Genomic DNA, 27,381 nt, shown 5'->3' on the forward strand with positions numbered 1-27,381 from the left:
GTAGGGCTATTGAAGAGAGATTTTTTTTTTTTTTTAAAAAAAAAAAGGCAAACTAATGAAAGGGTTTAAAGTAATGGGAAAATGTAAATAGTTTGTCTGAGGAATGATTGGAAATAGGCATATTTAGACCACACCTATGGGGTAGACAGTAGAGGAGGTAATGTTGTGGCAAAAAGGATGCTAGAGTGTGGGTAATTGTCTCTGGAGAATCTTAGGCTGAACCTTGTAGCTAGTGTGTCTCAGATCAGATGCCTTAAGGCTTTTTTGGCTTTTTTTTTTTTGACTTCCAGGTGTTGAAATTAGGTAATAAAAATATGTACATAGAGAATATACACTGGAACATAATTGTGTACAATAAGAAAAATGTGCGTTTGCTGATAATAAAAAAAGCATAGGTGCTATAGAGGGGCTACCATTTTGTGGTTTTTTAAAAAAAATATTTAGATTTACTTTAGTGCTAATAAAAATGTCAGATTGTATCAGCTATGGTTCCCCAAAGTGTTTTCCTTTCTTCCCTCCACAGCTGCCCCCACCCCTGCAATTATTATTAAATAAATAAAATTAAAAATCTATTAAACAGTAACAAGAAAGCTCTTCCTGCTTGCTGCTGGCAGTGTGTTTAAAGATGCTTTAGATGGATCTTTCCAATGAGGCAGAAGAATACATGATATTCTGGACCTTCCTTATCTGTTTGGCCTTATAAAAGAATATAAGCAGCGGCTCCAGTTGCTGTTCTTCCTCACATAGTTTTAGAAACAGTATAGGGAACATAATGTCTATTTCAATCCAGTAACAGAGTTATGAAATAAAAAAAAATCGCAAGGTTTGTACATGTGTGGGATTTGTAATACCAATGTAACTTAAAAGCTGACAAACTGATTTTATTTTGTGTATTTTCTGTTTTAAATCTTCTTTCCTGTGACACCTTTGATATCAGGTGTCTCCCCAAAGCAGATTTTTACAGCTGAGCTATCAATCTCTTAAGAAATGCGGCTTCTGAGGGAAAGGCTGACACAATGTTAACTGAAGCAGCAACGCTGGGTTCTGCCAGCTGATACCATCTTAAAAGGCTGGGATGGGGAGAGGGATATATAGTTTAAGGGCAGATGGAATATCCAAACTTGAGTTTATTTTGCTTCATTTTTTTACTTCAGAAGTAATCAAGCAATATTAACTTCCTCTTGATTATGATTTATTAGAAGTGAATCACTTACTGTGCTATTGGGAAAATAGATCTTGTCTCTCAGCAGATAAGGAGCCTGCAGAACCTTTTTAGAAACCAAAAATGTACAGGGGACAGGCTAGATTTCTTTTTCCAGAGCTGGAGGTGACCACCTGAAGTTAATCAGGGAAGACATCCCCCCCGGAATGAAGTGGGTAGCAGGTGTTAGATTTAGTTATAGTTGGGGGAGGGATGCTATTTATAAAAGGGGAACAGTTCTGCAAGGAATCGTTTTGAATGTCTTAAGCAGACAAACTGTTCCTTGTCTTTGCCTTTCTCACAATATTTAGGGTTGGCACATTTTCTTGCCTCCTTTTAATTTTTGATTGTGTTTGATTGTATTTAAGGTAATGAATATTCCGTAAATATATGTGTGTGTATATATATATATAAAAAATTTTGCATAAGGAAGTAAAAAGCATGTTGCACCATGGAGTGTAGATACAATTTCTTTGGCCAATTGCTATTTGTCTCCAGCTAATCTTACTGCCTCAGATCTGGGTGCTCCTCAGTTACAAATTTATGGTATTATTGGAGGATGAGGAAAAGATCAGCTCAGTTCTCTCAGCTGTACTTGTCTGTCTGTTTGACCTGGATTGCCCTTTTGGATTTCCTTAAAGTGTTTATTCCTTTCGTCTATAACTGCTCTAGCATGGTAGGTATCCATTTGCCTGCCTTCCTTACTTCACAGAGAGATAAAGTCCCTTCCCAAACTTTGCACTTGCACGGATCACTGCTTTCAAGATGAATACAGGCCCTGAGTAGAACTGGGAAGGGGGATGTAAGAGTGGTGTAAGCAACCTGTGACTTAGTGTTTGCTGCCAGGGTGAGCTAGGAGAGGCTGGAGCTGGAGCAGGTAGTCAGTGGATGGAAAGAAGCACAAGACAGGTTTGCCATTTTGATTCCTCACCTGTGGAACTAAACCATCCAACTTGCATTGGTTTCAGCTGTGTTGTGCTTTTCAAGATGATCGTGTTCCTGATGGCACAGATTGCTAAAGAGCAGGGAGAGAAGGATAACATTTATTAAGGGGGGACGGGATTGTAGCCCAAGGTATTTACTGGGCTCGTCTATCCATTTACTAGCACCCTGGTATTGGATTTAACACTCACTTGGTCGTACGTGAAAACGTATGGGTCCATCATGCTAAGTCCTGACAATTGTCTGGTTGCTATATTAGTGATGGTTTTTTGTTACACATTTTCTGACTTAGTGCTTAGAGCAAGTGAGATTTTTCTTCCTGGTTGTGTGGGAGAGGAGATGCACAGCTTCCATACCATATACATGAAACATTCTACTAATTGTCTGAAATCTTTTGAAATAATTTTGCTGAAGATGCAGAGGGAGAAACAGATGCAAGGATAGTTTGAGCTTTAGAATATCCTTTATAGTCTGACTTCTGTAAATAAGATTCAGCATAAAATCTTTTATTATAATGTTGACTTCTTATGCTTGTAATCATAGAGAAAAGCAGGAAGACTGGTACCAAAAAATTAAAAAGTAGATGAATAACCCCTCAGCTGCTTCTTTTCTGACATTTTGCAGTTCTCCACAAACCTTCTGCTTTTGTATAATCACAGTAAGGAAGCTGTTCAAATTACTGTTTTCATAATGTAGCGAAAAGATTCAAATGCAAAGGGAGGGGAGCCTGACCTGTAATCACAATGCTTAGTAATGCCTTCCTAGAATTCAGTCAGCAACGCAAAAATACCTTGCCCGAGGGGATGAGCGAAGACAAGCTGAGCCAGCATAACCTCGGGGATTGGACACCAACATCAGCAGGGTGCTGCTTTTAGAAGCATAAGACAGAATTTGTAGTCTTGCCAATATGCGGTATCAGTGCAGGGACGCCACTATTGCAGGAGGGAAGGAAAGGACTCGTTCAAAATATTTGTATTAATCAGGTGCTTTAAAGCCACTTAGATGCAGAAGGAATACAAAATGTTTCCTTCCCTTTGCATTTAATATTTACTCCTCCCACTGCTTGAAACAACATATACAGAATTCTGAATAAACTTCTTTCTCCCGTCTCTGTCTCTGTGCTCAGTCTCAGTATATTTACACCTAAACAGAATTATCCATAGTAGCAAATTCTGCTTAGGTGTACACATTGAATAAGCAGCTCATGGTGATCAGGAAAAGCTTTGGTGTAAAAGGAGAATGTATTGATACCTTGATATTTTTCAGTGTTAATATTAATTGGGAAGACACTAAAACTGAATGTCTGTTATTTTGTTTATGATGTTGCATCATTTCAGTATTTAGTACCGTAGGTAGCTGGGGTGGTTTTTTACTCCAGTGAGCTAGATTAGCCTGATTACACTGGCAGGATGCAGTTGATGGATGACTGTCATTATCTTCTCAAACCTGCATGATACTTTAGGTATAGGAGATGATAATTAAATTTTCAAGAGACTACACTGAGATTATAAGATCTGAGTATTTTTTTAAAATGAGGAATATGTTTGCAATTACCAGCATGTCGTTGGAGGATCCTCTCCTGAGATGTTTTATTAGCAACCCCTGATTTCCTTTAAATTGATCAAGAAAAAAATGCTCAAGTTATCATATAACACTTTAGATGTTGTTTTGGGTTTTTTAATTCTAATCTTTTCCTCCTCCTGAAGCAGACCAAAAATGTATCTGATCAGATCTATTGGTGATGGCTTGAAGATGTACAGGTTAGCACAATATATTTAATGAAACCTTGTTTGAGACAAAACACTAGAGAGGATCATAATTAATGCCTCATTTTCTGCCAGTTGCTATTGATTACTCATTCAGGGTCCCTTTGTTCTCAAAATGGTAACACTGTATTTCACATTACTATTTGATGATATTCTCAGGATGAGATTCTTTAACAACATGCTGATAATTGCAAACATATCTCTGGAATTTAAATTTAAAATGAATTTACATCATATGTCAGTGTTTTTCCAAATTCAGCTCCTATTTTGGAGTGCATATTCATTACAGTTTCCAAAGATCAGAGACTTGAGTAAAATGAAATTCAACACTTAATATTTTGTTTGTATTTTTGGCTGAAACTGCACGACACGGAGCTCAGGTGAACGGTCTTTTTGCAGCCCAGACCTCTGTACTGTACTAGTATCTCACAGTGCAGTGATTTGTGGATGTTTTAATTTTGGTCTAGGTTTCCCTTTGGAACCACAGTCACAATGTACACAGCTGAGGGGATTTTACAAGTTTAGCAGCACTGGATTTCATTTTGTTACATTCTTTTAAACTAGCTCATGCAAATCGTCAGGTTTATCTAGAACGCAAGACGTGAAATATTAAGACTCATTTTATAGATGCTTGATGTCATCCAAATGGTTCATGGAATAAAAGGACATGTACGTGAAACTTTTGCTGTACCCAGCACAGCATTTCAAGTTTACAGTAAGGCAAGGAACGCACTTGCTTCTGCTCTGCGTAATTCTGAGAAACACAGAAATGCCTAGTGAGTTTGCCTTCGACTGTGCGGTAGGGTAATGGCGGGATTTGATTGAACTGAGCGCTGTTGTCTTAATTTACTTTTACAAAATAACGTATCTAAGCTCCCAATTTTTAACTAAACACTTAAGTACTTTTTTTTAAAAAAAATTTAGACAATTTTCCACTAGGTACGCTGTCCCTATTTAAGACCGGGACTCAAAGCATAAGCTTTTCAAGAAGAAAGCCAATGCAAAAAAACTAGGAAAAATAACACCTAGTTGACTAGTTTATTGGGGAGGGGATGGTTTCAAGGTCTCAGTTTGCAGTTGGTAAGTTGCAGCTCTCATTTCCCTGCCAAAGCAGCCTGCCTTATTATGCCAGCACAATGGCCTGTCATAATCAGTTGTATATAATGGGCTAATGCTTTTATCCTCAACCATATTATTCTTTTGATAGGAAATAATGAGTAATGTAAAGGCACACAGTTGTAGCTGGATGAAACTATTGCATAGTTTGGCTATGGCTACACTAGGAAAATCTGAGTTCTTGAAGTGTTTGCTAATAAGTTTGCATTTAACAAATGAATGTGAATGAGATTTAGACCAAGAAGCACAAGGCTAACTGCCTATAACAAATACACTTTTGCCAAGGTAGAACCTTATATTTGGTAGTGTAGAGTATGGAGTGAGTTTTTTAAAAAATGTTGGTGCATTTTGCAGGACAGTTTGACTACATGTAGTCTGAAAATGCTGGGGAGCTGCAAGGAATATGACATAAGGGCATCTGTAGGCCTTTATTGTCCACATTTCTTTTTTTATATCTAAGCAAGAAAATCAAAGTGTTTACCAACATATTAGAATTCTGCTGGCCGCTGTCCTAGAAGTTCATTGAAGGCAGAGCAGTATTTTGGCATCAAATTGTTTCTTTGGGATGCTAAAGGTTCATGGAGTTGGGCTAGGGAAAAGAAAATTTCCAAAGTAGTCAAGCTCTTTTGCTTTCATGCTAAAATTGTTTGAAAGAATCAATTCAAAAAACATTTAAAAATGTGTCGAGTAAGGAGCTTCTTTTAATCTCAGGCATACCATTTTGATACAAGCATATGGTTGATTAGCTTGTTGGTTTGAATGGAAGCTAACTTTGCGGTGCCTGTAAGTGCAGCTGCAAGTCCAAGTTACTTGTTTTCTGTGACAAAGGTGCATAAATACATACACCCACATGCCCAGATATGATTTTTTTTTCCCCACCTCACCCTTACAATGTTTGAATAGATGACTCCCCTGCATTTCATTTTGATGTGAGTAATTTTTTAGGAAAAGGACCCCTTTAAAGCGTTTGCCTAGATAGTGGCTTTTGAAAAAGCCTTTATTTTTGGGGTCAGGCTGTGCCTTTTCCCCTTAGGCAGTCAAAACTGTTCCTTGGTTTTGCTCAAAGGGATAAATTTAAAAAGTAAAGCAGTCATGTTTACCTCTTTTTCTCTGTTCTCTTTGGGATCAGGCTTGCTGTGTTCTTAGTTGATTGTAATAAAAGTATTTTTTTTATTTATTTTTTTTTTAGGTTGGTTATTGAACACACATTCCTTAGAGGAAAATATTGCTTTAAATAAATCCTTGTTTATCTTGAAGCTGGAAATATGACTTCTAGAATCCAAAGAGGCAAATTTTTTAAGGGTGGTGCCTGTTTATTTACAACAGTAATGCAGACAGGACTCAGCAGCGTTCAGGAGAATAACCAGTCATTGATTATTCTTTAGTAATTGGATCCGTGCTTGGCAGATGAGGTTCGGAGTAAGCGTGAACGTTCTCTGTGGAGAATGCTGCAAACTACGTATGTAAGCGATCCGCCTCTGTGCAGGGACCTCAGGCACTTAGTCAGGAGAAGCTTGGTGCTGATAATACAAAGCTTTTTTGCTATTCTCAGTGGTATTTTTGTATTCCTTTCTTTATCAGATGCCCTTAGGAAAGGATCAGTCCTAATCAATATTGCTTCTCAATTGGTTCAGACAGGCAGAAAAATCAATAAGCTGAACTAATGACATCTATTTTTATTTTCTTTTGGAAGACTGAGGAACAATTATAAAATTTTAAAACAGATGCTTCATTTGGTTGTGGGAAGAGGGTTGTGCGGTTTTGTTCGGTTCTGTGTGCACCCCCCCTTTCTGAGGGGTTTGGGTTTTTTAAATAAAAAATTCTTGCCCGAAGACAATATAGAGCAGGAAACTTATTTAGAGTGTGTTGCACAGCTTGAGATTTACTGGGTACGTATTATATTACTTATACACTTAGTGTTGCCGTAGTAGCCATGCTGCTTTGAAATTCAGGGTCTGATAAAAATGTTGAGTACTGGATCGCTTAGGACAAAAGCAAGAGTGGCAACTGGCATGAGGTAAAGGTTGGAGGTGAAGTCTGGGAAAGATACAGACACACACCTTTGGGAATGGCTTCGCAGAAGTGAGTAGGAGTGTTCACTGTTTGGTTGGGGTTGTTTGCTTGCTTTGGATTGTTTGTGATTGGGTTTGGTTGGGATTTTCCTGTCATATCCCACCCCCCCTTAATGCACAGAGGAACTAAGAACCCTCCTACCCCTTTCTCTGGAGGCGTCTGTACGGTTCCCATTGCATTTCCAGAACCACTGCCAATGATCAGGAGGAGATGCTGGGGGCAAGCAGGGAGAGTTGAGTTGTCTTTAACACGAATGGGACCTAGGTCCTAATTGTGTTTGACAGCTGCTCTGAGTGAGAGGGGCTGAACTAGGTGACCTCCAGAGGCTCCTGCCAGCCTCAGCAGGTTTGGGATTCTGTGAGTGGGACCTTGCTTCAGCTACTTGACATGACAACTATGACAATGCTTCCTCCCCTTCCCCACAGGCTATGTAAAGAAGTTTTTCTTCAGCCCTGGCTGTTCTTGGGCTGAAGGTTGAGTCCTGGGCTAAGTGCAGAACTAGTTTTGTTTCTTCTTTTGGACAGTGCTGGTTTGGGGGAGCTGCTTTTCACAAAATATTGCCCAGGTTTCCTGCACAGTGTTCACCACTCTAATATGTGTTTAGAATAGCACCTTTGCAAAATTCAGTCTTATGCGATGTAAGCCATATATTCTGATAATCACGTTTTCTGCAAAACAACAAATTCTGAACTGTTTGTCAAAGGCAAAATTAGAAAATCTTGAAACAGTCTACAAGCAGATTTCCCTACCCCCCACCTATTTTCTGTATACTTTGTTTAAAGTTCATATCACTCCTTATAAGGGTATTTCATTTCAATATGAGTTTTAAATTAACAATTCTTATTTAAAGATTATTTTATTGTAAGAATAAGAACGAAGAAATTGAGTGGAAGGGAAATTATTTTTATGCCTTAACATTTTTAATCATTATTGATTTTGTTCTTCAGACAGTGTGATAGATTGCAAGAAATAGTTAAGACTTCTGGGCCCTCCTTTAGTTTTTAACAGGGTGACTTTTTCACACCTCTCTCTTTTCAATTAAAATAAAAGGTTTTCATGCTCAAATTAGTCATCAGACAAGTGAAAGACAGAAATATCACTAGCTGTTGGATACAAAACCATTTATCTGGAAAAACACACTTGAGGTTATTGCTTATGTTGTATATAGTCTGGAATTTTATATGACTGCTGGATTTTCTGCTGATCCCAGTGCACTGCAGGTTCAAAGGGATTTAGTACTTTACCAAGAGCCCTGTGAGTTAGCTTCACCTTTCACAAGTCATCACACCAAAGGAGCTGGTTTGAATGATATAATCCAAAAAATACATTTGTTTATGACCAAGGGTGTTCAGGCCTTGGAAGGGAAGGTGAGGAGAGCCGGGAGCAATGGGCTCTGCGCGGATTCCAGTGGGTGCTGTAGCCCTCAGAGGCAGCGGTGCTGGGGTGGCTCCTGCGGGTCCAGTCTGCAAGTCTGCCCGTTTGACAAGCTCTAGAACTTGGGGATGTGCATGGGCTGCGTCTCTGGAGTGGTCTGAGGGGAGGAGGGAGGTTGACTTGGGAGTGGTGGGACTGAAGGAGAAGCTTGAGGTGGCACCTCACGTTTGGTGTGGTATAAAGGTTCAGTCAGCCAGCTGTTTCTGGCTTTGCATCATCTCACAGCGGAAGCGTGAGCACAGTTCCAAGGTGGGCAAAACCAAACTGTGGTCCTGCTGCCTGACCGCTGTGCTTTACCCCCCTTGTAACGTGAAGGTCGCGCTACATAACGACCAAGCGTGGAGAAACCATATCCCTTTTTTCTGAAGGATGCTGGTTGCATAGTGACCTTAAAAGACCATCTGATTTGGGCGATATTAAAAGCAGAGTGCCTTTAGCTGTGGGCAACACGATGGGTGCTGCTGTAGGAAGCCAGCTGTACGCAGCAGCCAGGAGCAAGCAGCGGTGGATGTATTTTGATGCCCTGGTAGCGTTATGTTTTCTGTTCAAACAGTTCTGTGGGTTTACACTCCAAGTCTGGTGATTTTCAGACAAAAATGAGGCTGAGCATGGTATCAACCGTGGAAAAACTGTCTTCTCATGAATCGCCAGCATTCATTTTGGTTTCACAGAAGAAATCTAAATAACGTGAGGCCAAACCATATATAATGCACTTGTTAGGTGTTTAGAGTGTTTTTATTTACTGCATGAAAAGGGTAGGGTTCAACTACATTGTTGCTTTGAAGTTTTTAAAATGTCCTAATTTTTTATGTTCTGTGTATTAATCTAATCTGTTATTTCTTTTGTCTGCGTTTGATTTTTTTTTTAACAATTATTCCATGTTTTTATAAAAGTAATATAAGTCTGGATTTCTAAATATGTGCTAAAACCTAATGTCACACTATAAACTTTTAGCAGTTTTTATCAATTATGTTTATATTGTGTAATAGAAGAGGTGTTACATTGCGAACTAAAAATATTACAGTTTTTGTTTAGAATTTAAGTATGAATTGATTCTTTCAGATGCGTTAAACTGAAATGGTTATAGTTTTTCAGAGGCTCACAGCCAAACTTGCTCAGCCTTTCTGAATTATGCTATAGTATATTCTTTGAATACTAATTTTTAAAAGTTAAACTTTTTTTTTTAAACTCATAAGACCTTCACTGAAAGCCCACTGAATTCCTGTAAATGTCAAGAGTAGTATGTGTGGTTAACGGTTAGTTACTCTGGTATATTAACAGATGAGTTACCACAGAGCTTAATTTTACTTTTTTCTGTATATTTTGCAGTCTAGTCTGCTTCGGTCAGATATGGGGCTTGGAAGTCCAGGTCAGCTGTCATCCTCGGGAAAACCTGGAACACCCTACTACCCATTTTCTGGCACAAATCAACGCCGAAGACCACTTCATGACTCACCAGCTCTTGGTGAGTAATATACACAGTTTTAAAACTTTTGTTCATGGTGCATTTCTGCAGGCTGCATTATTTTCTTTGACAGTTCATTTTATATACTGGAGGTTGCTCTGTACTCAGCAATTCAAATTACAGCAAACTGCTATATAAGACATAAACTGGAATTATTAACATTTTCTTTGAGATGCTAGTTTGAATTCAACACTGGTCAGTATTGCTTATAAAACAAACAAGAAACTCCAATAAACCCCTTAATTGCAAAAGCAATAATGACAGATGGATAGGAACTGATGACCAGCTGAGTGCCCTTAACCCATGCCATCATTAACTCCTGGAAATGCCTGACCTTGAGGTCATTACCATTATTTAGTAGGGGAAAGACACAAAGGGGAAACAATTAGCCTTTTATATGCTAAAAGCAACTTTATTCAGGGCAATATATAGTTCATTGTAATTGGTTCAACATGCCTTTAAAGTTCTTTAGCAATTGGAGACTAGTAGTTTATCCTAAAATTAAACTACCTTGCAAAATATGCAGGCAGGAACTTGCTTAAAAAGTGTTGTAATCCTGTGACAGTATTAATATTTTATTTTGGAGATACTTAGAGATAAATGGATTTTTCCTACTCATAGTCAGTGGTAATATTTCATAGCTCTAAAGACTTGCTGTTGAATTAAGGAATCAAGAATGAGCCAGCTGTTCTATCGTTTCTGTTATAAGACCATCACGAATAATAGGGTGTGCAAATTCAAAAAAAATCTTTTTAGTATAAAAAGAGAGGTTGTAACTTGATACTCTAGTTTAAAGGCTATCATATTTCAATGTTAGCATGTTATGTTATTAGGATTACTCCGGTTACATGTTTTGATTTTTAATGCCCCTCATCCTGTGCAGCACTTCTGTTCCATAATAAAATCTTGTTTGTTGGAACCATGTAACTTAAGCCATACTTTACCCAAAATAAAATTTCATCAAATGCAAATTGTTTCTTGAAGTAACGTTAGTATTAACTAGTACTGCAAACTACTTGGGCACTAAATAAGTTTTGAACAGGCTTGAATTTTTTAAAAAAAATCTTTGATTTTTATAACGTAATATGACTTTGGAAGTTTACCTATATACGCGTGTGTGTGTATATTATAAAATACCATTTTTCTATAACTTTTTAACCAGTTGTCAAGACAACTGCCGTTTATTCTGGGGTTGTCTGTCTTCTAGAAATATCTGTACAAGTATTAGTGTTCCTCAGAATAGGAGAATCAAACACAGCAGTTCTTCAGAGCTACTTCGGAAGAGGAACAATCAGGAAAATGAAATTGTTTGCTGCTTGGATGTTTGAACTTTAATAGAAAAGAGTGGTGTTTATTATTAGTATTATTGTTTTAGCCCCCACTGAATCTGCTTTAGTGAGAAATTACTATAATAGTAACCTGTTAGGGTTTTGAGCAAAGTGGTCTGTTAGAACACGACTTCGGGTGCTGAGTAGAGTGGGGTACTGATGTGGGCAGAAACGTTACAGTATGAAACAGTCACTGAGGGAGAGTCCGAACTGAGATTGTCTTATTAGTGTTAGATACTTGAATATGTGATTAGGTGCATTTCTTGTGCAAGCTATATAGAGTTTGGTAACTTCCAGATACTATTAAATTAAACAAAACGAAGCTAAGTGTAGTGTTCTCAGAGTAGTACTCCTATTAATGTTTTTCATTTTAAGAGAAGCTCAAGGGCTAGAAACATGTTTGGACTGGTAACAGGGTGATATTCTTCTTTCTGTCATGGCTGAATCTGGGGGACTGTAATTTGGGACATGGCAGGTGGTGGTTACAAATTTATGGAAATGTTTTTCCAGAACTGCCAGGAAAAGCAAGTGCACTTTTATCTTGAGTCTTGTTTCCAATGGCTCGAGAAAGTATGTCTGAATTTTTTTTTAATTTTTTTTTTTAATGGACTAGTTAAATGTTACGAAACAGCTGACTGAGAATTTAAAGCAAAGTTGAATTATGGCCGTTTTATACCTGAGAAGGAGTTGCCTGTCCAGGATTTCAAGAAATTCTCTTTAAATTTGCTACTAAAGTTCATTGAAACCAACCAGTATTCCCTTTCAGGTGACGCTTTGAGAGCAGTGTAAATATCTTCTCCAGAAGTCCTTTTATTTTCTGTTCAAACATGCCCTATGGGGAATGATCAGAGTAAAGATACTCAGCAGATATTCTTACCTTATCTTGCCTTTATCTTGTCATATCGTATAATAAAATTTCTGTTTTCATTCAGGACATTTAATCATAAAATAGGTATTTTGTATTTTAATTGAAGACTCCATCGGTTAACTGTAGAACTGCTAATCTTGCCAGATACTCATCTTCAGAGCATCAGTTAACTTGTAATTTGTATGCATACTGTTCAGATTAATTTTATTAGCAGCTGAGTAAACTGGTTCAGATTCTTGATTTAGGTAGTGAAATTGCTGGGTACTTTTGTGATGGTGCAACAATTATTGTTAGAAGGAAGCAGGTATCATACCTCCAACTTTACTATTACATGCCAATTTGAGTTGTATTGCCTAATAAAGGCAATAAGAAAAGTAATTAGGTCATTAGATTTGCTGTTTATTTACAACCTTGGTATAGTCTAAAAGCTATAGAAATTTACATCATGTTAGTGTTTTCAGAGTATAAATCATACTTTAACATGTCATAGATTCCTTTTTGATTGTTCTGTCTTTACTCTGAAGTGCAGAAAGGGAAAGCGTTTCTCGTGCTAATAAGTCCCATTTTCTCCTCCTTATAGATCTGAAACCTTTCTCTCTTTCCTAGCAAGTGTATAAGGGCATCAGTGCACCCTTTAGCGTTCGTGTTCTTAGGAGTGGAGTAACTGCTTTCCTTATAGAAAGAATTGGAATTCTTTAGCAAAGCTTTATTTTAGAGAAGAACATAAGTGTGTTACATATTTAAGCACATTCTCATATTGATGTGAAAGACAAATTTCATTGGCACATAATAAAAAATGCACAAAATTGCAAAATAAATCCATGGTGGAAAGAAAAAGCTGTATAGCATAGCTATTTATTGTTTTTTGTCTGTAGCGTAGATACCTGATGAAATGTTGTTTTTCTGTGTACAGATCCTCTACAGACAAAGAAAGTAAGAAAGGTGCCCCCCGGTTTGCCTTCTTCTGTAAGTACTACATTTTTTATTTATAGCAAACAAATCGGGCTCAAATCGGGCTCTTTGCCAGACATACATAGAAATTACCTAACTTTAGCGTTAGGAGGGCTATCTGCTGGATGTGAGTGGCGAGGCTAGGTAAATGGGAGTGGTTCTGGAGGCCGAAATGCACATTTGATGTGGAATTTTTTAGATTTCATAGCAGTGATTTGTAGCTTGCTCATATGCCTCTACCCACTTGTCCCTGTCATTTGAATTCCTCTCTTGGGAAGAGAGCTGGGCCAGGAGCTGTCAAAGAAGATCTCCTGTACAGGTCTTTTGATGTTTAATTAGTCATTATGTTGCTGAACAGGAGGACAGACAGAGATTAATAGCTGAGAATCTTAGAAATTTACATTTGTAATAATCCCAGTGGAGCCGAAGACATTAAGATTCGGAGGACATGTACAGCTCAGCTTGCCTCAGTAGGACTGAGGTTATTAATATGCATAAATCACCGAGTCAGATGTTCATTGTGAAGCCCTGGTGGATTTTAAAGCCTTCATTAAGCCTTTCCTAACTTCAGCCTAGCATCAGGAAGGCTTTCAAGCAACTAGTTTGTTGATCCCTCTTTGCTTGAAAATTTATCCTTCGAGAATAAAGGGCTTTGATGAAAAAGGTTGGAAGGGTTTTGGTGGAAAAAATCATTAATGGCTGTGATAATCTAATGCTATAGGGGTGTTTTGTGGTATTAAATATGCTTTATTCTTAAAAGGAAGAAAATTGTTTATAAATGAATCTGCATTTAAAAATCCACGTGAACTGAAAAATCCCCAGCGAAGCGAAGGATGGCATTATTTTTTATTTTTTTTTTTCCCCCTGCTCAGAACAAACAGGAGGGGAGGGGGAAGCTGGGCTGCCTTGCGGGGTACATCGCTTTGTTGTGTAAATGGATGTTGGGCTTTTATTTGGCAGTACTTAACACATGGGCGCAGGTGCACTTGGATGAGTCATAACTCAAAGCCGGATAGGCTGAATAGAGCATACTGCGCAGGCAGCGCGACTGGAGCGGGAGCGCAACGGGCCCCGTCTTTTTATTTTGTATCGCGTCAAGTGCGGACGGGGTCTTCTAGGCCTTGCGTCTCCCCTGTTCTCTCCTCCCTCTCTTTCCCTTCTCCCTCCCCCCTGCTCACGGTGAGATATATAGAAAGCGGGATCTGAAATGCCATTTGAGCCGCGCTTGCAGATGGAGCTGAGATGGTATGGACAGCCCGGGGCAGCTGTGCTCCCAACCTGCAGCCTACCTGGAAGCCAGGATTGCAGCTGCAGGCACTCCTCAAAGCTTTTGCTTGCATAAGCACTTGGGCCCCACTAGAGGCTGAATAGCTGCTTGATAAACAAAATGAACACAATGCCTCAAATCATTATTCCCGAGGCCAGGAATATTCTTCTTCTCCCCCCCCCCCTTTTTTTTTTTTCCCCTTCAGCAGCAGCTAAAAATAGTTTGGCAATTTACATTTTTAACAGTTGCATGTTATGTAGGGTGGCTTTACAGTCTAGCTGATGATTTCTGCTAGATTAACAAAAATATATTTAAAATGTCAGAGAAGCTAAAACACATAGCAGTGCAATTTTCATGTAATTTATTACTGTAATTCTGGGCGGGTAATAAAGCTTACATTACACGTTTAATATTTAGTAGCGTCAGCCAGGTAAAGAGATCGTTTTAGGGAATGAAAAATTTCTCTCATTACTCTTACTAGGCTTTAATTTTAAGAAGCAGTATTTTTCAAATTGTTTTCATTTAATTCTTCTTCTGTGAGAAGAGTGGAGACAAGAAAATGCTGATAAATTTTATTTGTATTAACATTGTACCAGTCTGCCCAATAAACTGCAGTTACTGTGAATAAACAGGTTGCGGTGCTGCAATTTTTAAGTACTGTTTCTCTGTGTTTCAGTGCTTTTCAGTCCTTAAAGTAAAATATGTTACAAAAAAAAAAAAGTTAGATGAGGTACTGTGTGTTTAGAAGATGACACAGAACTAAATTTCATTGAGCATCATAGGAAATTTAAGTCAACGATTATGCAAGTGTTGTCTTTATTTTAAATATACTTGGTAAGAAGTCAGAATGTTTTGTGGGTAAGTAAAAAATGGATTTAGCTAATAGGTAGTGCAGAGAAGTTTAATTATAATGTGGAAAGTCGCAAGAAAGATGATCCTTAACGTTATTATCCAAATCTGTATTTTTTTTTAATTTTTCAGTTTCTAAAAGATTTTCAGCAATGTTTTTGTGTTAGTATAGGGCTGCCATATCAATGGATACTCAACAGTAATTTAATTTTTTAGGTAACTGTAATTTAATAACAATCTTTTAAGAAAAAATATTTTAAAAATTAATAATCTTCCTCTAGTTGGTTTCATTTTTCTCTTGGATTTATATAGTATTTTCTGAAATTACTTCCTTTGAGGTTTATCTATCTTCATGTGTTCATATTAGGGCCTAAAGTAAAAGCAGTGCCAGAGAAATGAATTGTTCAGTTACTTTCTGGGATATAACTCAATCTGAACTTGTCCTTTTACTGTAAAAATGCAGTGCAGCAGGCAAACTCATTTTTAAGTTTTCCTGTCCTAAGTTGTTAAGCGGTGAGTCATTGCCCAAAACATTTTGAATGCTGAGATGCAAGCATTTCTGTCAAACTACAACTACTAAATGTAAAGCTTTGTGGGGAGCATCAAAAATAAAAGTATCAGTGGTTTATTTTTTCTTACTGTTGGCTCAAGCCAGGCTTGAGTGAAGAGAAAGGTTATGATGTGCCATTTATTTTACAGCAGGAGGGAAAAACACTGTTCAGGGAGTTGCATAATCCTCAGAGATTCAAAACTGTTGTATTTCTGCGAATTTTTCCATTTGTAGGAGTTACCTTAACTAAGCCAAGAAACTAATAACATCATGTGACTTGAAACCAGTTGTAACTAATCGGCAGGGCTGAGTTAGGAAGAGCGAGTGTCAGGGCTTTCGAAGGGCTGTTGGGTCTGCAGGGGGAGAAGAAAGAAAAGTAAGGCTCGGGGATACGTACGGGGGGATTGCCAAATCATTATGGATGGGCTGTGAGCAGAAACACACTATTCACATGTGTAGTCAGAAAATATTTCAAACTAATATTTATGATAAATGCCATAACCAGTAGCTATCATGAGGTCACAATTCTAAAAAAAAATTGCAGGAGTATCATCATTCTTTTGCCGTTTAATTAGTCTCCTATCAGAGGAATAACATCATGCCTGTTGACTTTTGTTAACAGAAAATCAGCTGACAGAGGCACAAATATCTGATTGTTTTCTGTGTAGTACTATTTCTAATAACCATTTTGAGTATTTTAGACTTTCGGCAGTACCTGAAGCTAACAGTTAATAGTTAACTTTACCTTGCTACTGATTTAATAAGAGATTGTCGAGTGTTTTCTAATACCAGAGATCTCTTTCTAAATTCCAACTCATCATGTTTTTCAATAAATTTGAGACAATTTATTGCTTTGTTATATCACCCTCTATATTATGTGTATAGTCCATAGGTGCTTATTTATTGCAATATCTCTTTATGAAGCAAAGCTAAAGAAAATTTGGTTTGCATGTATAGAACTACCTCCCAAACATCCAAGGCACTTTTCTTTTTGTTACCATGCTAGCCTTTTAAGACTGAGCGTGAGAAATACATTGGAAGACATGTCTCATAAAGATACCAGAAGAAAAATAATAGATCTTACTCCCTTCTGTGCCTCCCTCCTTCCTCCACCTTTCCTGAAGGGTAAAAAGAAATTATTTGAAATTGTGGAGTGAAAAGGCAATGGTCCTCTGAATGTTTATCTGAAACACAGTTTTTGAGACTTCAATGTTTAGATTGTATTAAAAATAATATAACATTCACCACGCTGAGTGCACTTTCTTTGGAGAATTATCCTCACTATTAGCAAGCTCAGTGTGTTTTGAAGTAGCCTCATGTAAAGCGACATCCTTGGAATACTGTTAGGAAGTCTGTGGCTCCCTATAAAAACTTCGGAGCATCCTGGGTAGATACTTTGTGTGATGTTGCATTTGACTTCATAGTGGGACTTCTTTTTGTAAGATCTGTTCCCACTGGCCAGAACTGGTGTCAAAACGTAAAAAGCAGCATTTAGATTGTTCAGAGCTCTTGTGAACTGACTTGCGCAGTCGAGTGGTATGTTCAACTGCCACGTGCCTTGAGCCCCTAACTCTCGCGAAGACAGCAGTAATCTGTCTGACCCTTGCCTGTGATGCTGAGCTGTGGTTTAGAAGGCAATTTTAAATAAAACTAAGCAAGTAAATCCTTATGGGTAACGCAACACAGAACTTGTGATTTCCAACTTGTGACTCAGTCTTCATCTTCCCTTCTTCTCCTTTATGCTCATTCTGTGGTCACCTGATTCAAGGGATAAAGTTTTTAGGGACTTGCTCTATACTTCTGTTTAAGCACCACGTTCATCTGTGAGCTTGAACAGAAAGCAAATATATAAAACGTTCAACCTCTAAATCATGTTACAAACCAAATGAAAAGTGTTTCTTTGAGGTGTTATATTTATTAAGAAAAAGACCTGGTCTTCTGCTTCTATTATTGTAGCTTTGTTTCAACACAGCCTTTATTTGAAATCTGTCTAAAACCAGCAGTCCTCAAACGATAGCATCCCACCCGCTCTTTGCCGCATGAGAACATCAGCTGTCATTAAACAAGTAAGCGGTCCATTGCAAAGTCCTGCTGGGAGAGTTCAGATGGAGTTCTCACTGAATGAAGGTGAAGGTACTTAAGTAACGCTCTCTTAATAGCATTATTTTTTTTCAATTGTGCTCAGATCGTTTTTTCCAAACTAACTGTCCTGTCATCTGACTGTGGTGAGCTCTTGTGAGGCTGCTTAACTGCGGGCTTTTCCCTGTCAAAACCCTGCATAGACATATATGAGAGACACACAATGATGTCGAATTAATTCTCTGTGTTTGGATTTACTGGAGATAACTTTATTTTTGAGGTTTTCACAACATATGCAAAAGAGCACGTTAGATGCTTTTAAATTAGGCTGTAGCTCTGCATAAAAGAACCTTAAATCTGTGCATAGTTTGAAAAACTTATCTGAAAAAATAACATGACTGAATTGCAGCTCGTGTAATTTAGGGGGAAATTCTACAGAATTACTGCAACTTCTGCTTTACCTCAAAGATTGTGTCCGTTACCATAAATTAGTGTGGTGTTTTATAACAATAGATAAGGATAAAAGCTTGCTTCCCCCCCCACCCCCCCCCCCGACTATTTCCTAATATCTTTTGCTTGATAATACTTGTGGTTTTGGCGGGAAGACTTTTATAATCCCTGAAGTCATCTGGGAAAGCAGCAAGCAATGCCGTGTTGCTAGACTTTGACCTGCTGTTGGATGGAGATAATGTTCCCTTTCAGTTGCTTGTTCAGCCCAAATGTTTGGGCAGGTCGCTTCACCGGTGCGCGTGCTGTTTGCCAGAAATGGGCAATACAAAAATGATTGGGGTTTTTTTTATTGTGTTTTTTGTTTGTTTTTTGGGGTTTTTTTTCCAAAAGAATGGTGAATGGTGCTGAAATTAAAGCACTGCATAACCTTTAAATGAGATGTCAGGTGAAGATGTGTATTTACATGCTCAAGTGAAGAAATTGAAATAAATTACCACTTGGTTTAGTGTCATTTTCTTATGATGTCAAGACTCATAAAATAAGTTGTACAGCCTTGGAGCTTTAGTGGCAGGATTTCATACCATTTGCAGTGATGACTGGGGTTGGTTGTTAGTGTTTTTTCTTTCCGCAGGCAGATTCCAAGCTGTGGATGCTGTGAGGATTGCTCGTTTGGCTTTTGATAACTCACTGCTTCACTTGCATTTTTCCAAGCAGCAAGCTGGGGTACAGCAGAAGAGGAAAGATGCAAGGAAATATAGACTGGGGCACAATAAGCGCGCGCTCTATGTTGATATGCAATCTTCTAAAGCTTCTCTGACACAGAAGTAGTTTGTATTTTAACCAATTCAGCAAGTGTGTGTGCGCTGCTGGCTGAGGCTGGGCGCAGGTTTTGCCTCTGGAGCCACCTGCAGGGAGCTCACACAGCTGCGGCTGTAGCTGCCTGCCTTCGGTGTGGGGACACGGTGAAAAACACACCCTACTTTAGTAATGAAATAAAAGTTAAATGCTGCTAAGGTTGGACCAGCAGAGGGACCCCTTAATCACTTTTTAATTTTTCAAATAAATTTTCTTGGTCGTGGTGAGGTGATGTGGAAAGATTTGTAATTCGGGCAGTCTTCCATAAGGTTCAGTAATGCAGCCCTGCTAATTCATTTCAGGTTTTAAAATTCTTTCAAGGTCTATACACATTTTTAGATTGGGTGAGTTTGTAGCATGTTTTGGGCTTGGGTGGGGTAATTTATTGTGTCAGGATAATAAACATGTTTGCTTTTTAATGCAGATGTGGGTAGTTAAGGCCTTCATATAGAGGCTTTCACACTTAAGCGCTTAACATTGTCACCAAACTAATAAAACTCGAGTTTGAGCAATATCCTATCAAATGATTTGATAATCAAAATGTATTTGAAAGATTTTGCAACAAGTTTTAAAACCTCCTCAAACTGTTTAGTGTTTTGATTCTGAATAATGGGATATACAGCATTTCCCTCATTCTTTTCATTCTAGTAAAATATTTATGTGAAAACTTAAATATCTGAAATACTTATGTGAAAACTACTGAAAGAGAAACTTCCTAGTCGTAGTTTCACACACACCCCACCCCCATTTTATTTACCCGTATCTGTCATAGCTAACAAGTTTTTTGCAAACAAACAAAAAAAATCCCACAAACACCAAAACCCACCCAACAACAAAAAACCCCCGACTCCCCAGGCCCTCCAAAAACATTGTAATATTGCTAGGTGAAAGTAATGGATAGCAATTAATATCAATTTCATTATTACTTGTCTGTTTTCTGTCACTTCAAACTGTTCCTTATCCCTGGTTATAGTAACACAAACGTTAAATGTGAAGTTAAAGACAAACCTTTTCGAACAGGAAAACCACCAAACTGTTTTAGCTCTTGCATAGATGAAGCAGTTAATTTGCTTAAAACATCTTCCTTTGGATATTGCAGGGGTTTTGACTATCAAATTTAGTCCACTGGGTTATTTTAAATCGTCATCCATACAGTTAGTCCGCTCGGTCTCTGCTGAACAGCACACTCTAGTAGTTGGTGAATGACAGAAGGCTGTATTTTCAGGATATTAAAATAAATTAGCATTTACTTAATGAATTAACTAATTAGAGAACAGTATACTAAGCGATGCGTTTTCCCCTTAAAACAGTCAGGTTTGTTTCTTAAGGCTTGAAACCTTGTCTAGTCTTAACAGCTGCATTATGCATGATGTTCAATGCATCTTTTATCGATGAGCCGAGCTCTGGCCTTGCTATGGTTTATCATCAGCAATGCTTGGGTTTAAAGTAAGTTATATTGGGAGTGCCAAGATGCCTAGAATTTTTTTTTTTTTCTGAATTGTTGCAAGGGAAGCAGCTCGGAGTTACTATGTATATTTTAATTAGCAACAAGTTGTTCAGTACTGGACTAATTTTTAATTAATTTGTCTTTTATCCTTTATTCCTCGTTCCTTGCCTTCATTTCAGTGGGGCGTCAGTTGAGGTCTGTCTCCTGTTCAGGTTCCAGTTTTCTTAGAACTGTTAAGAACTTAATCAGCTGTGAAACTTCTGTTTCCCTGTCAAATGTGGTTGAAATTGATAAGTTCCAACCATGGGCAGAGTGGGGAGGAGAGGCTTCTAGGGCAGTTGCCTGCACCTTATTTCCAAAGATAGGGGCTAGGTTAGCCTAGCCCCTAAGAAATTAAATGGAACTCAGCAAGAGCACTAGGATTGGTATCCCCATCAAAAGCACGTTTGGACTCTACCTCATTCCCATTTTTTCAGCGGACTTGAAGCCAACTCTCTGTGAGGAAACTCATGCTACTTGGGTTTGCACATCAAAGTTGCTTTTGTTGGTGAAAAAGGAACTTTTGTTGCACGCAATTAATTGTAAAAGTTTTTGCTGCTTGTTGTGTTTGAGTAGACCCATTTAAAAAAATAGAACTGTGATAAAAAACCACAACCTTTTTAAAGTATTTTGGTAATTCAGTCTTGTTGTGGAATATGCTTTACCAGAGCATGGCTCTTGTCTGTTGAGACAGTTACATAATTATCTCTCATATAGTGTAATTTTCAGTGATCTGGAGAAATTATGTTTATTGTTTATAAATGATGGGTTACATATGCTTATTGTGTATTTGCTTTGTGGCTCTGACAAGTTGGACAAAAATGTATTTCACATAAAAGTTGGTTTTCGGGGATAATGTAGTTCATTCACAAAATCTCTTGGTGGTAAAATGATCTTTGAAAATATTCTCCTGCAGGTAGCTTGGTTTATTATTAGGTCAGTATTTTGCTCTGCATTGGCTTTCATAATCTCTTTACATACTTTAGAAACAGGCAGTTTATTGTTTTTGACACACAGTACAGGGTCATGAGTGGAAACAATTCGGGCTACAAAGTGCATGTCAGTTCAGTGCTCCTCTGCTGACGGCATGTCTGTCTGAAATCAAGTTTAAAAAATTGGCCCTGTCTCCAGCTGACTTGTTTTGTCAGGCTGAGTCATGAGATTAACCCTTGACTTGTCACCAAGGAAAAATGGAGTAAACAACTGTACCCAGTACAGTATCGCTGATCCAGCTATGATTCATTTCACTGTAACATGATTCTCTTAAGAAAACAAATTTCGGAGCAGCTGTTGCTCGGCTTAAATGGGGATTATAAAAATTGCAACCACAAAACAAAAACTTACTTTGGACTTCAGGAGCTTTTGGAATAGTTATCTGGTAGTAGTTGCTGCAAATAGTGTTATTGGTAACAACATAGCAATTTTTTGAGCAGTCTTTCAAATTCTTCCGTTGTAGGTTTGTATTTCATCTACTCGGGTGAAAGTGAACTTCTGTGGGTTAAAGTTTGATATGCTTGATGGAATTATGGTTTGATCCTGTAAGGTGAATCGATGTAGCAAATGTCCTGTGAGAAACAATGTTTTCATTCAGTAAATGTAGAGCAGATACAGTGATAAATTTCAAATATTGTACACTTAAGATTTTATTCCTACTGATGTAACTGTGAGAGTAGGACCAGTAATTTCCTTTTCAGTAAAATGGAATTGTTATCCTTTTGATTTGTGGGGAAGTAACTCAGGAGCCAATTCATTTATTGACTCATTATGGAGGTACCAGTCTTTAAACTAGTTTGTCCACAGACAGACAGCGTTTGCTGCGTCATGACTCAGTGGTATTGAACATATTGTCGCTGTTGTCTTACCCACGTGATGGCAAACGATGTCAATTACTTCCTTGTGCTGATAAACCTTAATCAGTTATTACTAGGTAATATTTCCTATATATTTTTCATTACAATTGCTCTGTACAAATATAGGGCAGTTGTAATGCAGAGAAGCCTCCCTCCCAATGCCACATAGTGAAGTTAGCTTTTTTGGCTGTGTGTTTAAATGTGGGGGTTTTTTTCCAATTGCTTGTAATATGGATGGAATAACGCGTATTATTTGAGAGGGGGCTTGGTTGTGCTCTTCATCTCAAACACAACTATTTTGGAAACAGTATGAGTGTATGGAGGCGTAGTAGCAATTACAGCTATGTTGATGATAGTCTTTACTTTAAAAATACTTCCAGGGTAACTGGAGTCAGTTCTTTGATGATATAAAAGTTTCTGCGCTTGATTTTTCCCTACCCCCACCCGGGGAAAAAAAAAAGGGTTCTTTTACTACTTCAGCTCTTGCAAGCTGAAAATGCAGTTTCCAGTGTTTAGGGGGTTTTTTCTCCCCAAGTTGTATGTTAGTCTGAATTAGTGATTTTAATCTAATGCACTATGAAAAGTAGCACATGCAAAGATCTGAAGATCTTTTAGCATATCTCATCCGTAGAGTCCTGAACATTAGTGAGAAGCTTTAAGGAATGGCATTGTTAGTTGCAAATCAAAGCTTCTTAGGGACTCTGGAGGCTGAAATAGGTCTTTGTGGTCCCTAGGGGACGAAGGAAGCCGCCAGTCACTCTGTGGGCCTGGTGATTTAATAGTCTGAAGTATAGCGATGTTCTTTTTTGCAGCTGCTGCTGCTACGCCTTTTGTATTGGAGAAGAGTTCAGTTCAGATATCATTAGCTTTACTGCATAGCTAAACAGTTCTGGACGTGCAGTTTGACTTGCAGTAAAAATGTAAGCGTCCTTTAGCTGATGGAAACTCCAGGAAGTGTTTGCAGCATGCTCTGAGCATAGGAGTCTCCTAACAGAGCATGGGAAGCTGGAGGTGTGAATCTTTTTTGTCAGTATGTGTAGATTTGGTGTGCTTATGGAGACTACTGTAGTTTCATCCTGAAATAATGGACATTCTACAGAAGACCCACTAAGATTTGTATCTGACCGCAGCACTCTACCACAGTTTGTCACTCTTGCAGATCATTTTAGTTCAGAACATGTCACCAACACACAAGGCACTTGGCATAATGAATCTGCACCTTGCTTGCTTTCCCTGTACAGTGCTGAACTGAACTTTGCCCATTTTTTTTTTTTCTTTTTCCTTATCCTGAAGTATTTTCCTGCTTTTGTCAGGAAGGGAGGCAGGGAGAATTCACAGCATTGGCAGTTGACACAGTTAAGAGGTGGAGAAATGTGGATTTGCTTTAACCTTTTTTTTTTTTTCCTGGATTGGGATCCCTGCCTGCCATCCCAGGAGCTGGGCTGGGAGCTGGCTACGGTCACGCGTGGGCGATGAGCAAGGTGCCAGTGAGCGATGCCACCGCAGAGCAAGGGGAGCAGAGAGCCTCAGTGGGTAGGGATAACGGGAACGGGCAGGGACCGGGGATGCTGTGCTGCACCACCTGCATCTCCGCGATGCCCCAGAGTTGGGGTCCCCATCTGCCATGGGCCCAGAATGGCCTTTTCTGTACAAAACCACGTTACACACTATAGCGGGAGCCCTGGCTCTCGTTTCCCCAGGGCCAACGCACCGTGCCTGCCCGATGTTAGAGGTGGATTTGGGGCGATTGCCGAAGATGAGCATGTTGATGTGATTTTTGAAATTAGGAATTTTATTTTTTTTTCAAGCCGAGCATCTCGCGGGTTTGGTGCTTCCGTGCGGGGGCCGTGCGCCCCATTGCGCCGGCGGCCGCCGAAGTTGGGGGCGAGCGGAGGCGGCGGCAGGCGGCCGTGCCCCGCCGCCACAAGTGCTCTAATTTGATTAAAACAAAAAGCAGAAGACGAAGCGGCTGCGGACGCGTCCATTCGCCGCTCCCCGGCCGCTCGGGGCCGCGCGCCCCCTCGGCGGGCGGGCTGGCGGGGCCCCGCGCGGCCCGACCCCCGCGCCGCCCCGCGATGGTTCAGTCCTGCTTTGCATAAGTCGCCTCTGAGGCGCCCCATGTGCGCGGGCGGCGCGGCGGGGCGCGCGGGCGGGCGGCCGGGTGGCTGCGGCGGGGAGAGGCGGCGCACTTCAGCCCGGCCCGCCGCCAGCCGCGCCATGTACTGCGCGTACCCCGTCCCCGGGGTGGGCAGCAACTCCCTCATGTACTACTACAACGGCAAGACGGTAAGGGCGGCCGCCTTTGTTCGGGAGCCGCCGCAAGTTGGCAGCGCCGGGGGTCCCCCCCGTGAGGCGCCCCTGGGGGCGGGGGGGGGGCGGCCTGTTCGCCGGGCCGGCGGCGGCGGGGCCCGCGGCCGCTGAGGGGAGCGGGGTGCAGCGCGGGAAGAGGGGCTCCTCAGGTAGGAGCTGAAGCACCGGCCCGGCTCCGCGGCGGCACGGGGGGCCCGGCCCGCAGCCAGGCGGCGCTCCCTGACGGGCCGGGGCAGCGGCAGCCCCCGCCCTGCCCGCTCCGCACCCGGGGCCCGCAGGGGCGCGGGGCGCTCGGCAGGCGGCAGCGAAGTTTGGGTCCCTGCGTGCTTGCGGCTTTGCCTTCGGGCTTGTTGGGTTTTTTTGGCTGGGTTTGGGTTTTTTTCTTTGTTTGTTTGTTTTTTTTATTTTTTTCCTTGCAATATCTCTCCTGTTGCGAGCGGCCTGCCGGAGCGCCCCGCGGCAGCGCTGCCCGGCGGCGGGGGCCCGAGCGCGGCGCCGCAGCCCCTGCCCGCAGCGGGCCCTGCCGCCTGCCTGGCTCCGAGAGAGGGAAAATACTCCTGCCACCGCTGGAGGAGAAGGGGGAAAAAAAGAGATTCTGAAGAAACTAAATCTCCTCTTTCTGTTTTAACTTTCTGGCAATTGAACGGGAGGCTTCAGTTTCGCGGTAGATGCAATTTTTAAGTCCGCGTGATAACATTTTTTGATTTTGGTGTGTAAAAATCAACATAGAATGGCAAATTTAACGCTGTTTTTTTCTGAGCCTGTTTACATTGTACGTGGTTTGGGCTTTCTTCTGGCACAGAAATGATACTCGGTAGGAAAAAGGGAAATGATGATACTGGATCTTTTTTATCATTTTGCGTGGTTTGGGATTTACTTATTTATTTTTTTGTTGCTGTTTTCTCATCTCGTGGGCCTTTGTGAGCTTTGTCTCCGTTAGCAAACTTTTTACCAAGATTTTTGCTCAGTGATAATTAAACTGTGGATCTTGATGTTCTTTAAAGACGCTGTTTGAGCTTCTTGAGTAAGAGAAACAGATACTGGATAGGAGGTTAGGGGAATGAGTCAAGTTGCTTGGTCTCTATTTCATTTCCTTTGGTATAAATGCCAGCTGTCTTTCAAATATGAAATTATTTTTCTTTCATGTCTGTTCCTAGGCTAAAACAATCTGTTTTGAAGTTTTATGTGAAGATATATATAAGACTTAAGTAAAATTAACTATACAATACCCCTGAAGCAAAGGGAATATAACTTGCATGGAGTTTTGGTTTTATTCTTTCTAGAGCACAGATCACTCTATTACAACATTTCTCTTTGTTCTTGTAGCAGGAAAAAAGGCTTTGATCTTATTAAGTATTTCCAGGCATAGAGTAGATGGAAGTGCTGGGTACTGTCGGAGAGCATGGCTTGAAAATTGATAGCATGTGCCTGTTATGGGTCAGAGGTGACCTTTATGAGCTTGAAGAGTTAGTAAATAGACGGCAAATCATATGATGATCCTATATCATGTTGCCCAAGGTTTTATTCAGTTTTTTTTTCTTTCAACATCTCACTAGTTTTAGCATTTTCTCTTCTAGGAATTCTGCTAGTTGGACTAAATTAGTAATTTAAATATACAGAAGGAAGATATGTGAAGGGTATGTGTGTGCGGTGTTGTTTTTTGTGTTACAGTTTTTGCAGCATACCTCTTGGTGTGTATGCCAAATGTATGAACCTTTCCATAATGAGAACAGTACATACCCTGATTTTGATGTCTTAGAGCTTTTATTTGTATTGTTTTGTCAGTTATAGTTGATATAATGTACCTCATTGTTTGAGTTTGAGATTTTTATTTAGACTATTGTATTAGGTTTCGGATATTGACATTCCTCGATACCTGATGTATATGAAATGTGATTTATTTATGCACAAAGCAAGTGGGAAATTACATGTAGAAAATGTGTGCATTAAACTTTTTACTAAACACATTTTGCTTTTCAACTTCTTAACATTTGAGGAAACCAGAGGAAAGCTTCATATTAAGCTGAAAAACAAGTATCTAAGCACCCCCTTAGATGGCCATGTGTGCACCGGCACGTAAATTGAAAAGACAAAAATTAATTCAGGGCATTTTACTATTAGAAGAGGTTCAACTTTTGTAACTTATGTTATTTTTAGGGAGATACTGAAAGTGAAAAGTAGTATTTTAATACAAATCCCTTGATAAGGATTAAATTTTTACCATTATGTGTCATAGATGCTATAAAAAAATGTGTATTTCAAGAAACCTCACCAAATTAAAAAACAAACCTTAATCTGTTCTGTAAAGAAAATAAATCACTTGCACTAAACTAGAATATTTATTCTGGGTTTTCTTTTTTGACTGGGGGGTGGGGTGGGTGTAGTTTTGTTCTTGTCCTTCACCTGTTGATATATAAGAAAAAATGTCAGTTCTGGAAAGCTTACAAGATTTTAATATAGTACTTATTGAATTTTTTTTAAAAAAAATGCAGTTAAAAATTGCAGCTCTCTAAAGCTTTTATCTCCTGTTTCATTCATGAG

The 27,381-nt window shown here is 39.5% G+C and overlaps 1 protein-coding gene across 15 annotated transcripts in view; it reads left to right on the forward strand.

Annotated features, from left to right (window-relative positions):
* TCF12 (transcription factor 12) overlaps window positions 1–27,381 on the forward strand; it is a 173,895-nt gene that overhangs the window by 108,564 nt on the left and 37,950 nt on the right. For 10 of the 15 annotated variants that reach the window (XM_055715645.1, XM_055715642.1, XM_055715648.1 and 7 more), the window contains exons 8-9: window positions 9,862–9,997; window positions 13,107–13,159. In XM_055715645.1, the coding sequence (XP_055571620.1) occupies window positions 9,862–9,997; window positions 13,107–13,159 (189 nt within the window). Of the gene's footprint in view, window positions 1–9,861; window positions 9,998–13,106; window positions 13,160–20,988; window positions 21,162–24,659; window positions 24,817–27,381 lie in introns of those variants that run through there. The other 5 variants (XM_055715652.1, XM_055715653.1, XM_055715654.1 and 2 more) reach the window with 3 other exon arrangements.

This window comes from Falco cherrug, chromosome 7 (genome assembly GCF_023634085.1).
Source record: "Falco cherrug isolate bFalChe1 chromosome 7, bFalChe1.pri, whole genome shotgun sequence".
In the NCBI taxonomy this organism is placed as follows: domain Eukaryota; kingdom Metazoa; phylum Chordata; class Aves; order Falconiformes; family Falconidae; genus Falco; species Falco cherrug.